General features: G+C 38.3%; 1 protein-coding gene across 1 annotated transcript in view; it reads left to right on the top strand.

The window, feature by feature from the left end:
* Positions 1-22515, top strand: part of tbxas1 (thromboxane A synthase 1 (platelet)) — a 111937-nt gene that overhangs the window by 79682 nt on the left and 9740 nt on the right. Inside the window, 2 exon segments of the mRNA XM_052152531.1 lie at positions 1107-1186; positions 4748-5089. Coding sequence (XP_052008491.1) covers positions 4772-5089 — 318 coding nt within the window. The 5' untranslated portion in view covers positions 1107-1186; positions 4748-4771.

The raw sequence follows: 22515 nt of genomic DNA, 5'->3' as shown, positions 1-22515 counted from the left end.
TAAAGCTTAAACAGAATAGTGCAGCGCAAACAGACTAAAAATTACTATGGCAATGAATACAATTCCCATAAACCATAGCATCAAAGAAAACTCCAGTTTTTAACTGAACAAATACAAAACTAACTAAACTCTATCTGGTCTTCAAAGGGTGTTCCTGGCTCAGGGCAGCATTAAATGCTTAACTCTGTGATAATTAGTCTTGAAGACCAAAAGTCCAAAAGCGCACACCCAACAGAGATTTAAACCTCCCCCCAGAATAAATTTAAAAAAGGCTAAATATACAAAAACAACAAATAGTGCTCCATAGGAAGGATTAAACAGGCACTCCAGCTGTAAACACACTCACTAAATGGAGTTAACTCATTCACAAAAAGGTGAGCACTCAAATCACATACTCACCAGCACAGCTCCATAGGATCCCGGACGAGCCCCCAATTTATGTTATGGCCGGCTAGTTAAAGACTGCAACATAAAGGGGGAGTCAGACACAAAATGCAATTAAGAAAATAGATTTATTATAAATGAAGTACAAATGATGATAGTAAGCAAAAATATCGAAGGGTTTAAACAAAACAAACATCATATGGGGCTAGTTGCTGCAGGTGAATAACGAGCAGAGCTTTGTGACTCCTCTAGAGAGGTGATCCTACCTCAAAGATAGAGAGCCTATAGGCTGAACAAAAGAGGGTTACTTATATACCACACCCCAAACAAATCAATTAAACAATTACTTCCCCCAGCCAACTAGAAACTATCCCCACACTGCCACCATAGGACAGAGAGGAAGACCAGGTTCTTAACACCAAGCAATGCCAGAGTAATAGCAAGCTAATAAGTTCTTTGGAGATAATTATATCAAGCTCATCCCTTTGTTCATAGAATCAAGGAACGAACAGGTGTTAATGGGCTTACCTCACGGCTATCTCACATGTGCTCTTCAGGACTGTTGAAAAAATGTATTAACTATTTTCATTATTTGTTCTGTGTAATTGTGGTCCTTAGTTTAGAGGAAAATATGCTTTGTGGTAATATGCTATAATCAAACTCTATGTTGGTTGCTGTTTACTAATGTTAACGTCTGTATGGGCACATTACTCATTTTGCAGATGGTTCCCCTAATCAACATGTTGTTACTGAGAAACCTGAAGACCCATGCCGAGTTCGGGGACAGCTTTGACATACACAAGTATGGATTTCTTTACCTTAAATACAGTGAATGATATAGCATTAGATAACAAAATATTGGCATTTATTTCAAAGAAATATGGCACAAAAAACCTCTTTAAGCGAAACAAAATTAATAAAAATAAAAATAGATATATAGTTGTAAATTAAGATAAAAGGTAACTGGATACTTTGCGGTTGTCAAATGTTAGTGGTACATGTGTGAACTTGAATGGAACTGTGTGAACTTGAATGTAACTGACTTTATTCATCCAATAAATATCACCTTGGTACCAGTTGGTTAAAAGTAATTCCAAAAATGGCTCACAGTTAGTTCTGGGAAAATGTTTAGCATCATTTGTTTGCAGATGCCACTTTGAGATTGTAATGAAATGTTATGTTATTATAAGTAATATGAAGTATGAAATGCTTTTTTGTTGGTGTTTCAGCTTCTTCACAATGGATGTGATTGCCAGTGTGGCGTTTGGTATGCAGGTGGACTCCCAGAACAATCCAGATTACCCATTCGTGCACCAATATTAACATATTCATGATATGATTAAGAGGAAAAAGGTCATTTGTTCTTGGTCTTATAGCTGAAGTTCTATCAAATAATATTTTAATGTTTTCTTTCCATTTTGGGGGTTTTATGCAGTTGCATTTCCATTCCTCCTCGCACCTCTCGCTGGCCTTCTCCGCAATAAACCGAGAGATGAAATTAACCATTTCTTTATCAGCTGTATCCAGAAGATAATTAAACAGAGGGATGATCTGCCTCCAGAATAGGTACAGCTATGCTCAGTCTTTCAGAAAAAAAGCAACAACTTAAACCAGCCTAAGGTACAGTAGATTGCTGGTTTTACTTGTTTTAAGCTGGTCTCCCAGCCTGGCAAAACTGGTGTTTAGTAGAGGTCACGATGGTCAACTAGTCAAGTAGACGTCCAAAAATCAACTAGTCGTTTAGTGAGGTCGACTACTTTATCAAAAAAATGTCTCATACTGTAATATATCTGTATCTAATTTTTTTGTTGTTACAGGCATTTACATTCATACAGATGTTTTTGGCCGTTGCGTTGCATCTTGCTTTATTTTTTGAGTGTAACCCACAAATACTGTGTGTCAAGTTTAAACTACTGAAAATGTTTAGTACCCTCCATTCTGTTCACTTCAGTTGTGCTCTGTCTAGCTGTTTCTGAACACAGGAAAAGGCCTTAAGGAAATGCCTGATCGGAGTCAGGCGAACCCAAAACCAGCCTTATTATACAGGGCTTCCCTCAAGACAGTTGACTAGTCGTTCAGAGCCCACCGACTAGTTGATTATGAAAATATGTAGTTTTGCACATCCTTATTGTGAAAAGGATGAAAGAGGTGAAAAGTGTCCAAGATGCCTCTAAAACCTCAAAACAGACTAGCCTATCCAGCTTGATCAACTTGAGAGTAGAGGTAGACAGGTTTATCAGCTTTACCAATTAATCGGTGCAGATAGTTGCTTTTTGCAACTATCGGCTATTGGCAAAAAACTATGCCGATAGTGGCAAACTTGTATTACTGTTCTTGATTAACAATCAACTGGGGATTTGCTGTATCAAAACATTTCATCATTGACAATATTCATTAAAATTTTGTCCTCACTTCAGTGCATATTTTGTTATTTTTATTAAATAATCAAGTGTTCTAAATTGAAGCAAGAGTGTGCAAAGAAAAATGAAACCATATGAAAACGTGCCTCATCAGCACATAAATCGTCCAACTTCATATCTTCTAAATAATATTACATTTTATTCCACATTAAACCTTATCTGGTGAAATATCTATAAATACTCAAAACTCTTCATCTTGTGAATATAAAGGCTATAAAAAGCTTAAAGGGTAACTAAACCCCTGCTCAGCGTCTGACTCCACCCACTAGCAATATTTGAAAAATGCTGGAAAAGTGGGCAGACACCAGCGGGGATAGAGGGGACGAAACGAGGGCTGGGCTGAGCGCGGGGGGGGGCGTGCACCTGAGACCCGTAGTGACGGATTAATTGACAGCTGCTGTCAGACTCTAAAATGGAGAGTGACTGGAGTGGTAATTTTCTCCAGGAGTATTACTATTACGTTATTATTATTCCTCACACGGTTGCAAGACGACAGGTACATGAATCTGATGAGTTTTATCGAGTTGATGTCAATAGCGCGCGCTCTGTAGGCATATTCATATTTTGCCGCTATGTGAAAAAATCCAGCAAATGCGTCGGCGCGTTTGTCTACCCCAGAGGATTAACTTTAGCCTAACCATAAATTGTGATTCAAATATATATGATCACTCACCTCAAGACGCCGCTGCGGTGGTGGAGTCCATGCAGGAGGAGCAGCGTTTGGCACTGCGTCGCTTTTCAGCTCGAGCTGTTTGGAGAAGCCCATTTCCACCTCCATTGCGTTGGAGAAGCAATCCCGCGTAAAATGCAGTTTGCACACTCCTACAGCTCTAGGCGGGAACTCGCGGTCTTCCAGGCCAAGGACATGCAACCACTGGCACCTAATTTCTAAGTCTGCTGGAAAGCTATACAGTCCAGCAGTGCTGTTGCAACCAGCAACACTACACCTACGTACCATCCTGACCACTGTACTAAATACAGATAATCTACGCTAACTTGAAGCTATCCTAACTGACGCAATACTATGCTACTAACTAACTATGCTTCTAACAATACTACACTAACAAATATGCTAATTAACTACCTAGACTACACTAAATAATCTAAATAACTATATAAATGCTATGCTAAATAGATGCTAAAATACTCTATCCTGATCGTTTTCAATACTCGCAATTCCAACTCCTGACTCGCTACAGTGGTTTTGATGAAACAAGATGGTTTTTATACTGCCATGGGCGTGGTCGTTCGTACTAAGGGCGTGGTGAGCTGGAACCTGCTTACGTCAGCGGTCACCGGTTACATCACGAAGTACCGCAAACAGCCAATAGGAAAATTCAACTGCAGTAGCCACCGTTCAACCTGAAGAGGGCAGCACTCAGACGTTTTTACACCATATATTGTAGAATTAAAACACTTTATACACAAATGTCAAAAAAATTACTTGAATCAATGACCAGTACTAATAAAGCCCCATTCTTACAGATCATTAACTAAAAAAAGTTGGTTTAAGGTTTAGTTACCCTTTAATTTGGTAAATACTTATAGAGCATTGTAACAGAGCCAAGACTCAAAATAACAATCCCTTGTGTATATTTATAGTATGGATTGTAGGTAAAAGTCCCACTTTGTGCACAAAATCTTTCTAAAATATTTCAAAAATGTTCTTCTGGTTATTATTGGGATTTTAGTTGAACAACAAACTTCATCTGGTATTTTATACATTTTAGACTCTTGTAGCTACTATGTATGCGCCCATCTTCGTAAGGAAAGATTTTGAAATCTATTGGCAGATTAATCGCTTATCGGTCTTCTCCACCACCTTAGTTATCGGTATCGGCAAAATCCCCTATTGGTCAACCTCAACTTGAGAGACCAACTAACCACCTTAGGATTGTTTAAGCTGCAAAGTTTTTGTGATCTGTGTTTACTGTTATCTACAGTGACAACGGGATTTCCTGCAGCTAATGCTAGATGTGAGAAGCCGCCGTGAGTGTTTGTCTCTGGAGCATTTTGATGTGGTAAACCACCCCGATGAACTGGCTTGCACAGAGCAGGGGACAGGCAACGGACAGGAAAACAGTCCTGGCCATGAATCCAGCAAGCGCACCCAGCAGAAGACAATGAGGACAGAAGATGAGATCATGGCTCAGTCCTTCATCTTTCTGTTGGCTGGATACGAGATGAGCAGCAACACTCTAGCATTCACGTGCTACCTGTTAGCAATCCACCCAGACTGCCAGGCCAAAATCCAACAGGAAGTAGACACGTTCTTCACCAGACATGTGAGTCAAAGATTAATATGCCATTTATACATGTAAACCAAAATTTTTCAATCTTTTAAATAATTATTTGGTGAGAATAATTTGTGGAATAACATTTTTATGTCTTTTGAAGAAATTGTGAGACACCACCATTATGCTGCCTTTTTGTGAGTGGTTTTTATGGTGTTCTGGAGTCAAAAGTGCCCACCTGTTCAATGTAAATCTGTGCGATTTTTTTTTTCCAGCTATATTTAATCCACCAGAACAAACTCAGATTGCTTAGAAAAATAATAGCACATCCTCATAAACAAGTTGCACAATTTAAATTAGCATTCCTATCCATAGCACAAACAGTGTGAAATCGGAAATTTAACACTGTGTTCAAAAGGATGAATGCCCATTCCCTTATTCTCCTCTTTAACAGTTTATCTTAATACACACACACATTACATGTAATCTTAATTTTCACTGATTTCATTAAAAGTTCATGATGCAGAATCTTGTGAAATGTTTTGTTAACATGAGGTGGTAGAACCTGACTGTAGGGGATTGTGACCCCCGAGACAATGAGGAGGAACAAACACGAAAAAGCAACACGAGACTGAGTCATCCCTACCTCTTCTAATAATGCACACTGATTTAGAAACTCTTTTTTCTGCAACTGACCCTCCCCCTCCTCTGCTATATTCACCCTATCTGGGCCTCTGTAGCACAAATTACAGGTTTAAACTGAGAATCAATCACCAATCTCTCTCATGAGTATGCACATTATGCACACATAAGACATGAAATCAGCAGAAGCAACATCATCATTGCAAACATGAACTACTGCAAATCAAACACTTGTACAAGCCAACCATAACATTCACAATGCTGCGCATAATCAACCAAACACAAGCTTCTTCACAATGCTGCAACTTTTCTGAATCTTTATAATGTAGTCCCAATTAGTCTGTTTATCTGTCCTTTTCTCTATTAGTTAGTGGTGCTAAACCAAACATCTACTATTATTGGTCATACTTAGGATTGTGGATTTAAACAAACCCCTAAACCTTAGTATTAATCTTCAGTGTCTAACTGTGAGCTATGGACATAAATGATACCTCAAATCATGCAGCTTGTTACATTTCTAAGTGATCAGACTTTAGCTTAGATTTTTGCTGTGTCCGAATACCCTAGCAATCACATAGGAACACACTTGCATTGTGACAGTGAGTTTTGTATGTGCAAGCACAGTCACATTTCATTCAAAAAATTGTAAATAGTTAGTTTAATTTCACTCTCTGTCATCATATCCGTCAGCTGCAGTGTTGCTTATAAACATGTGAATGGATATGAGTGGTAATGGCTGATGCTTCATAAACCCACACCTGCATCTGTTGAATCCTAAAGCCTGCATCCAGGGCCTAGCAGATGCCCACTGGAGGAAGGGGTCAAAAGCTGTATTAGTTCAGCTCTGCATCCTTCTGTCTACCTTTTCATCTCATTCATTCATTCTTATACTGTTTACATGCACACCAGTACTCTGATAACTCGCAATATCAGATTATGAAAATCAATATCAGATTATCTGTCAAACCAAGAACATGAAATCAGGGTAATGGCCAAAAATCTACAGTGTCGATTGGTTTATTCTTAAGCGGTTTGTGACCTTACACTGAGGAAAGAAGATTAATGCGTTTACATGACCACACACGTTGTCGGCTTATTATGCATAATTAGTGTAAGAACACTTTTAAATTTGCTCACAGATTTATACAAATGGTATCTGGGTAAAATATAAATGGTAAATGCATTTTATTGACTCACGATCTGCTAGTTATTACACTTATGAAAATTTCTCTAGGAAAGGCAGGAGAATTGAACAAATCTTGTCACACACACCTTTATCAGCATTTTCAACATTAATAATGTTTAAAGCCCATGGTGCAGGTTAAACACCACTGTCGATTAATGGGTAGATAAAGCAGTCAAGATATGTATATAAAGTTAGAAATGTCTCCAAAATGGTGTTAAAGTCCAGTTTTTGTAGTTTTTGGTTAGAAACGGTTATTTTTTACGCGATTCGGCGATGACGTCACATGAGGTAGACGCGGTGGAATGTAGCCTCAGCCGTTCTCAGCTACTTGAACTAATTCTAGCAGACTAGCACTGACTACTATGGCGTCTAACTGGAATGAGGAAGAACAAATATGAAAAAGGGTCAGCAAAATGCAAATGGCTGTAGTGGTGAAATAAGAGGTGGGTATACTATGAATACTTAGAACAGTGATTCGCAAGCACATTGGGTGTACAAGCACATTGCAGGAGTACATGGAAACATTTAATAATTTATTTTCAACTTGGAAGTACTGAGAATTATTTACTTATCATCTTTGAAATTCCAAGAAGTAAATATTCCCAGTCATTTCATAAGTCCATCAATAAAATGGGACGTGTGTGCTACAACTAACGTTAGTTTCCCAGTGGAAACAATAACCTATGGCACAGCCATAAAGCTTTCATGATGATATGGACTTTTACTTCAGGGCAATTTTGTTATTATTCTAATTTTTATTCGTGAATCACGAAATATGCTCTTCTAATGTCAGAGTGATCGTGCTTGTAAGTTAGTGGAGGCTGTGTTAAAGGGAACACGGTATACAAAATACACACAGAGCTAGCTAACACGCAGCTTGTAAACATTAACGTTAGCATGATGCTTACCGTGGCAATTTCTCGCTGCGGCAGACGGTGTCTCTCGACCTCGGGACGGGGCAAGCAGAGAGGTTTGCGTTCACAGACGGCACGGCGGTAGGAAGTAATTTAGCACTCCTCTCACTCTTTAATCCAAGTGAGACCATCTTAGCATCCCCTGAGTGGTAATCCTCCTCTTTGAAATGCGCGCTGCATATTCTCGAGTAGGCGGTGACAGAGCTAGCTGGAAAATCTGCCCGCCTAATCTTCACAAACTGCACCCAGCTTCGGAAGATCCCTTTGTCCTTGGGGAAGGAATGGACCCTATGTCCAGTTTTGCTGGAGTTCTTGCACCGCCACAAACACAGTAATAAACCATTTTGACTAACGTTATTTATGATCTACTCTTTATCTATCTCTAAGCTATCTGTTATGCTATGCTATCTCTCACTATCTATGCTATTCTATCTATGCTATGCTATTCTATCTATCTATCTATCTATCTATCTATCTATCTATCTATCTATCTATCTATCTATCTATCTATCTATCTATCTATCTATCTACTTACTTATAAATCTGTCACTGTCACTCTTTCACTAGTTAGCTACTCCTCGTCTCACTCTCCCTCAATTGTAAGGCGGGCCACGGGCTTTCTTCTGTCGTCCAACAGTCAGCGAGTACCTCATGTGACGTCATGGAATGCATTGTGGGAGAAATAAGAATAATCGCTAAGCTGTAGCTAAAAGCTAACATATCACCTAATTTTCCGTATTATATTTCTTTTTTGTAGTACCCTACAACATCAAATACAATGGATAACTGTTTAAATGTTTATTACCAACTAGAAAATTGCCAAAAAAAAAAAACAAAAAAAAAACCTGCACCATGGGCTTTAAGACAAAAACGTCTCAAATAAAACAAATAAAAACAGATTAAAACGTACATGAACAGTCTCTTCTCTTTAGATTCTGGGAGAGACAAAACACTCGTTGTCTGGTGTTTCACTCGTGATTTTGATTCAGATTCAGTCCATTTTTTAAACTGGTTTAACTGATTCAAAAAGATCAAATTGACCAAAATATTAACCTCAAATTATTCTTTCATCAATCAGACATCACGATCACCAAACCACATGCAGTTTATATTTGAAGCAGTGTTTTTTCTTGCAGTGTACAGCCACAAAAGTAATAAAAGGGTCTGAAGAAATGGTCCGTGTATCATCCGATCATTCGTGTGTGTGTGTGTGTGTGTGTGTGTGTGTAGTAGTAGTACTAGTAGTAGAAGAAGAAGAAGAAGTAGTAGTAGTAACAGTTCCTGGAAGCTTGCTCATTCAGCTGATACAGTACATAACCTCCAGTTTGACAATGGTTTTGGACGATAAATGTGCTTGAGATGATGTGGACACTTTTTGTGTGTCATAAAATATCCAAGGCTTCATTTTGCGCCTAGTGCCATTTGAACTGGAAAGTTTGACCAACTGGGACCGAACCCTACGCTTTTGGCGCTCAGCGACCTACTCCTTTGAAACTATCCACTGTGCATGCGCGAAACAGAATTGATTCCACCGTGGGAAATAGGAAAACAAATAAAGAAAAATAAAGACAACGTATATTCGACCCATTATTTCGTTTTGGTTTCCTTGTTTATTATATTTCCCGTTTCGAGCTGAAAGCAATCAAACGAACGAAAATTTTCATATTTGGTTCATACAGAAAAACAGAAAAACAAAACATTGATTCGTTATTTCGTTTTTGGTTTGCCAGATTAAATGGAATAATTGAATGATCGGATGATACACGGACCAGAAATGTATAGGAGTAAAAGTATTTTCTCTTTAAATTGTAGTGAAATATGCAACAACATTATCAGCACCACTATTGCAGATATTAGCATAAACTGTCTTTTACGGTAAATTTTCTTTTTTCTGTCAACTACTTTCATGGTGTAGCAACAGTTTGAAGAGAATTGCTGAGCAAGTCAGTTAAAGTCAACAGTAATTGTTTTGCTAGCTACCTTAAATATATTGCATCCAGTTTAATGGCACTGTAAGTCTATCGCCCCCTTGAGTACCAAGGTTTGTAAACGTCACAGCACTAATTGAGAACTTGCACTGCTTTGACTAAGCATTTGTGTCAGGGTTTGTGTACTTGCATTAAGTCTGTTTCTGCTGTTAATCTAAAAATCTGTTCTGAAAAGTCTCATAATAATGCATATTTTTTTGGACGGTTTTCTTATGCAACACATCTGGAAAGAGCGTCAACACATCACGCTTCAACATCATGATTTATATTTTTCCCCTTGCTTTTGAGTTTATCCGGCAGGATCCTCGGGATAGAACATAAACCGAATAGATGTTTATAAACCTGCTTGCCATGAAGTTTTCAAATAAAACAGCTTATGGACAAAGTAATAAAAGCAGTAAAGATCGCAAGCAGTGCACTAAAACTGCCATTTAAAGGGGCAGTTCTCCCAAAAATGCATCTAGATGTGGATGTTTGGCAGTATGTTACTCTTAATCATTCTCAGTTTGTTGAAAAAATTGCAATGAAAGTGAATAATGATTGAGACTAGGATTCTGCCTAACATTTCCTTTTGTATTCCACGGAAGAAACAACACAAGGGTTTTCAGTTAAAGATGAAAGAATTTTAATTATTGGGTGAATGTATAGCCAACAATAACATAGTACTCACTTTATATTGAACAGCGGAGGACACATACACATAGGCATGTAGCCCTGGTGCATATTGAAGGTCAGTCTCATCTACCCTGCTGCTATAAATCTATCAGCGCTCTTAAGTTCAGCTCGGGGAGACAGTATCTTCGGCTCCTCCTTCAGAGCAGTTTTATTCTATAAACACCCCTCACCGTGTGTGTGGTGCTTGCTGTTTCGCCTCTTAAAAGCTTCTCAAATGTTACTCTCCTCACACATCCTGCAAGAGGGTGCTGAAAGTGTTTTTGTGGCAAAAATGCACTGGAGTGTATCTGTTCAGTGCAGCTCTGAGGGTGTTTACCTGAGCACCACAAACTCTTTCTGGTGGGAAATGGTCTTTAACGAATCAAAAAATAATTTTGAGCCCACTTAAGATGCATAACAGGATCCTTGAAGGGTTCTGCCATTGTTTACTTAACGTTATGTTGTTTGAAATCTGTAAGACTTTTTTATTCTGTGGAATCCAAAAAGATGAAAAATTAAGTTTATTATTTCTTTTCTTTTCAATGCAATGAAACCAGGCTGTCAAGCTTCAAAAAGGAAAAAAAAGCACCATAAAGAAGTCCATATGACCGCTATATTCCAAGTCTTCTGAAGGCATACGATAGCTTTGTGTAAGGAACAGACACATAAATAGATTGAATATGTGGAAGTGTCATTGAGAAACATGGTGGAGGGGAAGATATACAGTGAATAACTAATTCAATTCAAACTGTGACTGAATAGCATCAGAAGACATAGAATATAGCACACAAGTCTTATGGACAACATTTATGATTCTTTTATGTTGCTTTTTGTCCATTCACTGTCTGCTTTCATTTTTGGAAAGACTAGTTTAGCATTTTGTAAAATTTCTTCTTCTGTGTTCCATTAAAAAAAGAAAATCATATGAGTTTGGGATGACACAAGTTTGAGGATATTTCATTTGTGGATAAACCATTAAGCTGACTGAGATAAATTACCATTTCTCACTTACACACCCGTAGCCTTAACAAACTATATGTCAAGGGTAAATTCTGGAATTACTGTCATGTTGGCAGCTTGATTTTTACCACTGGGACAGTTAAAGTGACAAACTTGTTAATAGCTCGCTTGACTGACTTGGCAAACATGCCAACAGCTGCACACATTGTGTCTGCAGCTCTAGCCTTTCATTTTCTCTTCCAGGGCTTCATGGTGCCTCCCCGGGTGTGCGCCATTAATTTTCCTTTTTTATCTGCATAAATAACAGGGACCTGAAGCAGAGCTTTACCTAATGAGTTATCCAGAGGAGGGAGATGGGGGCAAAGGGGGCCAAAAACAGAGCAAAATTAGTTGTTTCATTTTTTTTCTTCTATATATATATATGTACACACACTGACGGCCAAAAGTTTGGAATAATGTACAGATTTTGTTCTTATGGAAAAAAATTGGTACTATTATTCACCAAAGTGGAATTCGACTGATCACAATGTATAATCAGGACATTAATAACATTAAATATTACTATTACAATAAAAAAAAAAAAAATGAATCAGAAATTCTCATCAAAAAATCCTCTACATGCAGCAATGACAGCTTTGCAGATCCGTGGCATTCTAGCTGTCAATTTGTCCAGATACTTGGGTGACATTTCACCCCACGCTTCCTGTAGCACTTGCCATAGATGTGGATGTCTTGTCAGGCACTTCTCACGTACCTTACAGTCTAGCTGATCCCACAAAAGCTCAATGGGTTTAAGATCCATAACACTCTTTTCCAATTATCTGTATTCCAATGTCTTTTTTTTCTGTTTCAAAAGTGGCTTTTTCTTTGCAATTCTTCCCATAAGGCCTGAACCCCTGAGTCTTCTCTTTACTGTTGTTCATGAAACTGGTGTTGAGCGGGTAGAATTCAATGAAGCTGTCAGCTGAGGACATGTGAGGCATCTATTTCTCACACTAGAGACTCTGATGTACTTATCCTCTTGTTTAGTTGTATATCTGGCCTTCCACATCTCTTTCTGTCCTTGTTAGAGCCAGTTGTCCTTTGTTTTTGAAGACTGTAGTGTACACCTTTGAATGAAATCTTCAGCTTTTTGGCAATTTCAAGCAATGTATATATCCTTCATTCCTCAAAACAATGATTGACTGACAAGTTTCTCAACTATCTTAAGACATGGTAGTCTATTGCATACTGTGGCAACTCAAAAACAAACACAAAGACAATCTTAAGATTCATTTAACACAGTGTTTCCCAACCTTTTTTCTTCCACGGCACACTTTTTACGACTAAAAAGTTCTATGGCAAACCAGTATCCCACATAAGCTAACCATTGTCAATATTTTTCCTTTTCAAGAACTTGTCCACGTTTTCTGCCCATCTTAGTAGCATGTTTACTTGTAATGTTTGAAATTTGGCTATGAAGAAAAAAACGAGAAAAAAAAAACATGTCACATACAGTAGTAGGTAGGCTACACTGCATGAGGTCGCAGGTGGCAAGAGCACTAAATGGGTAATGAAAAAATAACAAATTTGCTTCTTTACTAATTTGTAGATTTGTTCAAAGCCAAAACAAATTACAGGGAAGAAAACTCATGAGGGGTGAAAAGGGTAAGACAATCGCTGGTCCATGAAAATTTTTTCTGGGGATATTTTAATTTTTTTAAAGAATAAGCTAAAAGCACCAATTCCAGCTATTTTAGTGATTCAAGTTTATTCAAGTTTTCAATTGTGCAGAATTAGCTGCAAAATAAAGAGTATTTTGGCGAGGCTTGCTTCTGTTTCACAAATTTGTTCAACTTTATTAACTGATTAATTCAGTGACCCATTCTGGAAATGTCACTAGGTGGTGACAAATGAGCATCTTATGTGCTATAAGTGAGACATTGAATCATTTTGAGTCGTTCATGACCGAAATCTACCAAGAGACTTTATAGTATTTAAGCATTAAAAGAACAAAGCATATACAGTATATAGTCTTCCTTCAGTCTGAGCATTATTTTTCATCCAATAATAGTGTTTCAATAACGTACTTATTAAATCTCCTCCTTTATTAAAACTTGCATGACTACAAATCTACAGACTTCAGTATAAGAATTATAAACACAAAGCAGATCTACGGTATCATTTTCCTACAGTAACCTATTTAAACTGCTGAGCATGACTTTTATAAGAAAACACCACAATAATAGACAAATAATAATCATTTTGAGTTTCAATAATGTTCTTTCGTCATTGTAAAGCGCATTTCACATGAGTTGAGTCGAGGCGTCAATGCTCCATTCAACTCCAGCATCAAGTGCCGCATTGCCCTCCACATGACAAGATTTTCAGAAAGTGTCACAGAGGGGAGATTTTACGAGTTGTAATGTAAAAAAGTGGGCAGTGTGCACAATAAACATTGAAAACATGTATTTGGCAGAGAGAAAAAAAAGCTTGCAGCTGCTTTGATAGCAGAAAGTAATAAAAGGTCTCGTTTAGGTCTAAGCGTTTTCTTGGTGAATTTAAATTAGTTCAATAACTGGGTCTCTGATATTCGTAAACGATAAGGTAATATTTAATCAAACGAAATAATGAGACATTGAATGACTTTTCACAACAGTTTTTAAATATTTCTTGTTGCCTAGTACTCTCAAAGACATTATTGGTGAAGCACAATAATAAACAACAAGTGTGTGAAAAACACTTTGGTGTGACGTCACTTCATAGACTTCAAAGTATTCTGCAGCGCTGACGCGAATCACGTGAAAGACCCTTAACGTGTATAAACATCACTCACTTTTGCTCATTAATCATTGCTCTTCACAATCACAAAAGTGACCGATTATGGTTTCAAAATGGTGAATTTCTCAGAAAGGTGAGGAGTTGCCTGAATTTATTATTATTTTTTTCATGCATTTATTTATTTTGTGGAATTTTATAATTTCCCACAGCACACCTGACAATCTTTCACGGCACACTAGTGTGCCACGGCACAGTGGTTGGGAAATACCGATTTAAAGAACCAAATAGTTTTTTCTTATATAATGGCAAGTGAATTTCTAGTACCAAATGATCAATTTAGCATGATTACTCAAGGATAAGGTGTTGGAGTGATGGCTGCTGGAAATGGGGCCTGTCTAGACTTGATTAAAAATTACTTTTTTAAAATAGTGATGGTGCTGTTTTTTACATCAGTAATGTCCTGACTATATAATTCCACAATGGAAAATAAATACATATTAATCATCCTAAAAATAGGCTTCGTTGTCTTGCAAAATATGACCTGTATATTGATTCTTTTGATTTTGAGGTGAAATGTGACCTGGACGTGTTTTCATGTGATTCACGATCCAAATCAGGTTTCAAAATGCTTACTTAGCTTGTTTGTATTGATTCTTTACAACATGACAGGAAAACAAAATTATGGCCATAATGTATAAATGCAGATCTACTCCCTAAAATAATCTTTGATCGATACATTCTTCTCAGGTTATGATTGTTTTACTACAAACTTTGAGACTAAACTAAAACTACTTATCAGCTAACATAGCATACACCATACATACATATAGCTACATACTACCAAACTATACCAGACAGTTTACTGTTGCACTGTTATATTGCACTATTGTATGTTTTGTATGTCATATGTTGTGCTACTTGGATCGCACGCAGAGCTTTAGACACTCTGAGCAGCTCTTTGGTTGACAGCGGAAAGGGAACGCTGTCTCCAAACAGAGGCTTACCCACTGGATCGTGGATGCCATCGCATTGACCAGACCCAGGACGTGTCCGCCCCCTTGCGGGTTTGAGCATACTCTACAAGGAGTGTGGCGTCCTCATGGGTAGACTCACCACAGATACTAATATGCCCTGTACTGGGATAGGTGTTCCACTGGTGCCGATTACTCCGGTAACCCCTTGTAATGTATGGTCTCCCTGAAAGAATAGGAAAGGAAAAGACCATGTATAATGATGCCTATATAGCGTTAGATGGCCCCAGCCGAATCTAATACTCTGTGGAGAGAAAACATAGAGAGAAAAGGCTGCGGCTGGCACGGCCTGCTCCCATGCTAGTTACATTGCTTCCCCCCCTTAGGGATGTGGGGAACTACACGACCTCTTTTGGGACGTTGTGGGAGGTTGCGTGCAGTCTGATGCACCTGCAATTAAGCACTTGCATCTTGCTTGCACTTGCATCGGCAGTTCAAGTAACACGGTTTAGCTGTTGTGACGTTTTTCTATAGGGACCCCTATTGTCACTACAAAGCCACAACGCTGTACTAGTCACTGAAATGGCCGGGACCTTGTCTCGGCACCTCAGCACAAAACCTGAATGAGAGTGGGCATTCCGTCTCCTTTTATACCCGTATGTCCGGGGGAGTGGCATGCAAATTCCACTCGCCGTTTTTCATTGGCCTTTTCTCAAAGATCTGACGTGTTTTGGGGCTTCCAAGAGCGATCCCTAGTGTCACTACATCGACACAACACCTCGTTCCCTCCATCAGGGAATAGGCAACCTAGTAAGTCAACCTAGTAACTAATTTTTTAAGTTGTGTCCAAACTTTTGACTGATACTGTATTTGAGGAAATAAAAGCTGAACCAAAAATAGATATTAGAATGCAGATAATTAAGTTAATAAGGTCCGGTTATTATCTTGTCGATGTGGTCTGACTGACAAACTGAGTCTATCCAGATAGCTCTTGGAAAGAATTTAATGATCTGGTCAGCCAAGTGTGATATCTCATTGTGTTGTCGGGCGCAAGACGGGAGGAAGAGAGGAATGGACAGGGAGAATGAAAATCCAGACAGCAGTTGGGGGTGCACAGTCATAATACACAATTGAGCATCTTCAGAAGTGAGAGAGAACACTCCAGATAGAAGAGATTCTAGCTCTGTTCCAGTATCTAGTGAACTGCCTACCTACATAGCATTTTAAGAAATCATTGTCCCTGTGTACGTCTGGTATTAAATTTCAGGTAATCCAATCACAAGTGGACAGACGAGACACATCACTGTTTACACCTGGTCTTTATTTGTGTCTCAAAGCGACTCCTTTGACCACTTGTGTTCGGATTTTGATTGGAGGGTCTCTGATTTCATGACTGCATATATCACTCACTGGTTAGCTGCCTCGTCAAGCTGGATTGGCTGGTCTATTTTAATGGTTTTATAGGGATTTGGGCACTTATCAGCTGGTCAGGCAGGCAGACCAGCAAGACCAGCTGAAGACTTGACCAGACTGATCAGGTTGACCATCTTAAGACCAGGAAACTAACTTAGGTGGTTGTTTGAATCTGTTTTTTCTTCTAGTTTATGAACAATCTATTGAGTGCAAGAGGTTCTCATAAACAGAATACTGTTAATACTTGGATACAGATTGAAAATAGCAGATAAAAAGAGGGGAGGAAATGGCAAAAGAAGGAAACAGAAGGATGCAGAGTGAGAGAGAGCAGCCGGTAGCCAGCCTTTCCTATCTGTGAATAATTCATTGGTGACGTGCCTCTGAGGCTCGGCCTCCAGGGGGCTCTTTCCCTTATTCAGAACATTGATGGGCTCCTCTGCCCTCCCTGAAAGCGCTCAAACCTGAATAAACAGCTCGCCTCTCCCCCGCTAAATTCAATAACACAGCCTTTGATCCTTCCCGAACCACAATGCTGTATCTGTCGGTTCCCATTGAAGTGGCTGTTGCCTCTCTCATTCCTAATGCAACAGCCTCACCAGTTGGATTTCTAACACACAACTTATGAAATGATGCTGCTTACCTGAGTGAATGCAAATAGCTTGCATGTGTTTTCTAGTGCAGTTTACTCTGTTCCTGTCTTCTTTTCATCTTTTATCATTTTAATGCTTCATTTAAGCATTGATTAAAAGAACAGTGGAGAGAGAGAGAAAAACATATGCCATAAATAGGCATTAAAGGGAGAGTTCACCCAAAAATTGTAATTCTCTGATAATTTACTCACCCTCATGCCATTTGAGATGTGTATGAATTTCTTTCTTCTGTAAAACACTTTTGAAGATTGAAGATCCATGCTCAGCAGGTCCTTAGAATGGGAGAGGATGGTGATTAGATATTTGTTGGTCCAAAAAGCACAGATAGTCAGCATTAAAGAAATCCAGCGGTGACAATGTCTTCTATAGCGAATCAATAATATTTTGTGCAAAAAAGAACGAAATGATGCACTTTTTAACTATAAAAGATTGCTTCTAGTCAGGCATTGGCAAATGGCCAAATTTACCCAAGTGCTCCTGTGATGCAGATGCCGGAAGAATCTTCACTGGTGCGATGGAAGCAGCCGCTTATATACTATATATCCATGGGATATGATTAGCTGGCCTAGATGAAAAAGCTCCTTCTGAACTTACATTTTGAACTTAATTTTAGGGCATTATAGGCATGCTCCTGATGCAAAGGCTGTCTTGAAAGGAAGATATTTTATTTTTGGCCAAAATCTAAGGCAGTATTGCATGCATGCCTCATGGATACGGCAATCCTATAAAGCATTGTGACAAACTTAGTTAAAAAGTTAATCCAAGATAGAGAACAAATTGAAAATAATGTCGATAAATGCATTTACATGCAACACCTTCCACCATTTATGCTTAATAGGGCAATAACATGTGTGGTCAATGAAAACAGTTATATTTTATCAAACTAATGTCATAAATGGTTTACATAAATGGTTATCATTAAACAGTCGGCACACCTAAATTTTTACCAATTACCCCTATTTCAGTCTGTATTTATATTCCTTTACCGGCGTTTTTACTGGCTTCTCCAATTTGCACCAGTGTTGTACGTGTGCCTGTCTACATTTATTCATTTTACATATTGGTGTGCAATTATAAATATAATTTATTAAATTCAAACTACAAAATAGTACAATCTTTTAAAAAATGTACTAACTACTCCATATTTGTGTATAAAAAGCATTTTTATGCTTATTAGAGTATTGACAGAGACAAGGATGACGGGTCATTCTTATATAAATTAAGAAATGGTAACACTAAACATGATGGCTGTATGAATGGAATTCCTGCCTTATATTTAAAAGAGCCAATCAGCTTTTTGATAGAGACCATGCTTATTAGTTTACTTAAATTTTTTTTGTGATTTGAGCTAAAGTTTTGATAGGGCCTACTATTATTGTCAGAATATATTACTGATTTGAATTATGTTATTTGAACGTAATCTTGACCAGCTGTGTTGGAGATTTCAGTCTTACTCCATTCAATTTGACAGTAGCTGTACTTGTGTGACTCCAAAAATAATGCTGGAGGTATTACAAATATAGCAGCTGCTTAATTTTGTGGCCAAAATGGCAGCATAAAACATTACAGCAATAATGAACAAAACAAACAAGGGACATATGAAAAGAACAACTGTAGTTTTGCACATCCTTAGAACAGATGACCCTATTGTGTCGTTATGATGTTGATACAGTGGAAAGCACGAAACGACTCCCCTGTTTATTATTTAGTCTTTGTGCTCTGGCCGTTTCGATCTCCTCCGCATGTGTAATGGAACGGAGCAGATGGAGTCATCAAATCTCTGCTGCCACTGTAGAGGAGCCTGAATATGTAAAGACCCTTGAGACAGGAAGGAAGGAGAGTTATAATGTGCTTTATTTAAACAAACATAACAGATCCTCAGCCAGTCAGCCGCACCTTAACCTGATGCGTGTACGTCGAATGTCAACAGCTATCGGCTGCCTGCCATTGTTTGCGAATCACCACCGCTGTGAATCCTGGGGGATATGCAAATGATGCAGCCTCGGTGGTAATGAAAATGTGTTCTATTATTTACCTGCCATTGTTAGGCTTTGTTCAAACAAGGTGTGTGTATATATTATTTATGAGAGCTGTATAGCATCTAGAGATGTGCAAAACTACATATTTTTTTTAAATCGACCAGTCTGTAGGTTGCCTAAATGACTTGTCACCTAAAATGGTCACCTAATTGGACATTTTTCATAGGGAGTTATTACATAAGACATGTTCTTGTATTCAAAAACAGCTAGACGGATGAAAAACAAAATGGAACAGAATGCAAGTATCTCAAAACACTTTTTTTACTTGATACTGCGTCTTAAAAACACAACGCTCATGGCGAGAGACAAAAGAAACTGTGCGAAATGTGATGCAACAGTCAAAGACATCTGTCTATATGTGTTTAACACAAAATATTTTTTTTAAATTACTATTAACTTGACATGCCATTTTAAAAACACAATACTTATGGCGAAACGTTCAAACTAAGGCTGTCAATTTAATACGTTAATTCAGTGCGATTAATTAATGCGTTAAAAAATAACGCAATTAATCAGGCCGTACATAAATTCCGTCAGAAAGGGGCAGTCAGCGTAGCCTAAGCTGTACAGGAAACTAACCAAACTTTTCACAGAAAGAAAACAGCAAAAAACAAGTCTGAGCAGGATGCGTTCTTGAGTTTAAAGACACAAATCTGAATGCACTGGTCTCGAAGCCTTTAAAGGTTTCAATTAACTTTACACAACTTTGCACAACTCGGCGTTTATGCTCGAGATGCTGAAAAGAAGCGAAACACGACGCAACAATGTAAACAAATGCAACAACGCGTGTTGTTTTCTTCACTTTATAAACTGTGCGTTGCTCATACTGCTGAAATTTCACTTACTACCCTCTGGAGTAAACAGGTGGTATTACAAGCTTGCTTTTCTCAGGAATCTTCCTTATTACGGTCCTTGGGCATGCGATTAATTGCGTGAATTTTTTTAACGCGTTATTTTTGGTCAAATTAATCGCACTGAATTAACACGTTAAATATTATATGATTAATTCAATTAATGAATTGGCATCTCATGTGATTAATTTAATTACACATTTTTACAGCTCTACTTGAAACGTTTTTAAAAAGACTATTTTTAACTTGACATAATGTCTTAAAAACATACTTCTCAGCACTCGAGCATAAACGCCTGTGTAGCTCAGCGAGTATTGATGCTGACTACCACCTCTGGAGTCATGAGTTCAAATCCAGGGTGTGCTGATTGACTCCTGCAAGGAGTCACCAAATTGTCCCGGTTGCTAGGGAGGGTAGAGACACATGGAGTAACCTCCTCGTGGTCGCGATAAGGGGTTCTTGCTCTCAATGGATCGCGAAGAGTAGCATGAGCCTCCCTTGCTGTGAGTCTTTGAGGTTTCATGCACAGTGAGCCACGTGATAAAATGCACGGATTGACTGTCTCTGAAGCCACCCGGATTGAAGTGAGTAGCCGTGCCACCAGGAGAACCTACCAAGTAGTGGGAATTGAGCATTCCAAATTGTGAGAAAAGGGGACAAATAAAAAAAAAAGAAACATACTTCTCACAGGGAAATGCTCAGATAACTGTGCAAGACGCAACGCAGTGGCCAGATAGAACAGTCTGAATGTGGATGAAAAGGTTTTCTGAAAGAGTTTTATTGTGCACAGTTTTACACAGTATTCTTGCATAATAAGCGAAGGTAAGCATACCTGTCTAGCGGAAGCAAAGGTGAGCCAAACTCCATGGAGCTGCATCCACAGTAATGAGCATTTTAGTTGCAGTCTCTGGCAGAATCATGATGGCGAAAACCCCTCATAATTGCTTTTGCGGCAGGGAGCCTCATGACCTGTCATTTAATTGTCCATTACGGATGTATTTTCCTGCACATTGAGTCAAAGGGAATACAAGGTGTCTGTGTCTGCGGGAGGGTGGGGTGTGTTAAATCCCAAAGGCAACGTTGGGCTGTAAAAGCTCTACCACAGACACATGGCAGGAAGAATATAATGAGCATCAGGCACATGGATGAGACGCACAGCGAGTTCACGGCCTAGTCGAATGGACGGTGGAGATGTAAGCATAATGGGGCCAGGGATTAAATTGCTGTCTTGATGGAACCCAAACCATTGTTATTATCATTAGCAAAAACTAAAATAATTGGAAAAATTGAAACTAAACTAAATAAATTTTCATGATTCATACAAAACAATTGAACAGGATCACGTTACTATACCTACATTTTTGCAAAATTAGTTTTCATGGCTCGTGTACATATTTTGGCATGTTCTTGGTGAAATGAACACTAGAGGCGCTATAACAACTTTGTCTTTTATTCCTTTTAACACAATTCATGAGTAAAACAACAAATTATAAATTAATAAACACTTAATTTTTGCCCCGTTTTAATGCTACGTTGCATGCAAAGCCAACTACATTTACAAACTTGTTCAAGAGGGATTCAATTGTGCAGTAGCTCAACTGATAGGGTGTTGCACTTGCGATCCAAAGGACCAGGATACGAGTCCTGAAGAGCATGCAAGTGTCATAAGCGTACCACAAAATGACACGTTTGTTTCACATTTGCTTTAATGAAACTATTGATTAGGTTTAGGTTTAAGGTTTAGGGTAGGTTTTGTTGATTTAAAACTTGATAGAGCATTAACCTTAAAAATAAGTAAATAATAATAATTTGTCACTTTTTAATTTGCCACACAGGTGGCATTTCACCTTGGAAGTGCCACGACACACGTAAGGAGCCACGCAATATATTTTTGCAAATCTTTTGTCACAGTCAGGTAAGATTTTGATAAAAAGTTTAGTTTAACATTTGAAACCTTTACAACCCACCTTCAGTTGAAGCTTCAATGCACTCCACAAATTTTCCAAAAGCTTCAATAAACACATGGGCTGGAATGGAACAAACCATTGAAACTGTTGAATTAATAAAAGATGTATAGATGGAAACCTCATTCTCAACAGCAGACCAATCAGTTTTGAGAATGCCGGTGTTACTGCAAAAAATTCAGTTTAAAGGGGGTTGGTTTTGTGTAGATGTGGGTCCCCACGCTATTGCATTTTAGAAGCTCCAAGGTAGCTCCATAAATTATGTGGCAGTGTTTTTAAATGGCAAACTCTGTTTGCATGCAGCTTGCATCTGTCATATAATTACTTCTAAAATGCATAGCATAGTTGTTCTCAGAGTGCTGTCTATAAAAGAATATTAAAGGGACCATGACATGCTCTTTTTTTTAAATAATTTTAAAATCTTCTCTGAGGTTCACTGATAATGTTATTAAAGTTTTTTTGCAGCAAAACATTATTTAGTAATA

Source organism: Xyrauchen texanus, chromosome 21 (genome assembly GCF_025860055.1).
Source record: "Xyrauchen texanus isolate HMW12.3.18 chromosome 21, RBS_HiC_50CHRs, whole genome shotgun sequence".
In the NCBI taxonomy this organism is placed as follows: domain Eukaryota; kingdom Metazoa; phylum Chordata; class Actinopteri; order Cypriniformes; family Catostomidae; genus Xyrauchen; species Xyrauchen texanus.
The sequence above is the reverse complement of the archived record's forward strand: the minus strand, read 5'-3'. Positions and strand labels throughout refer to the sequence as shown.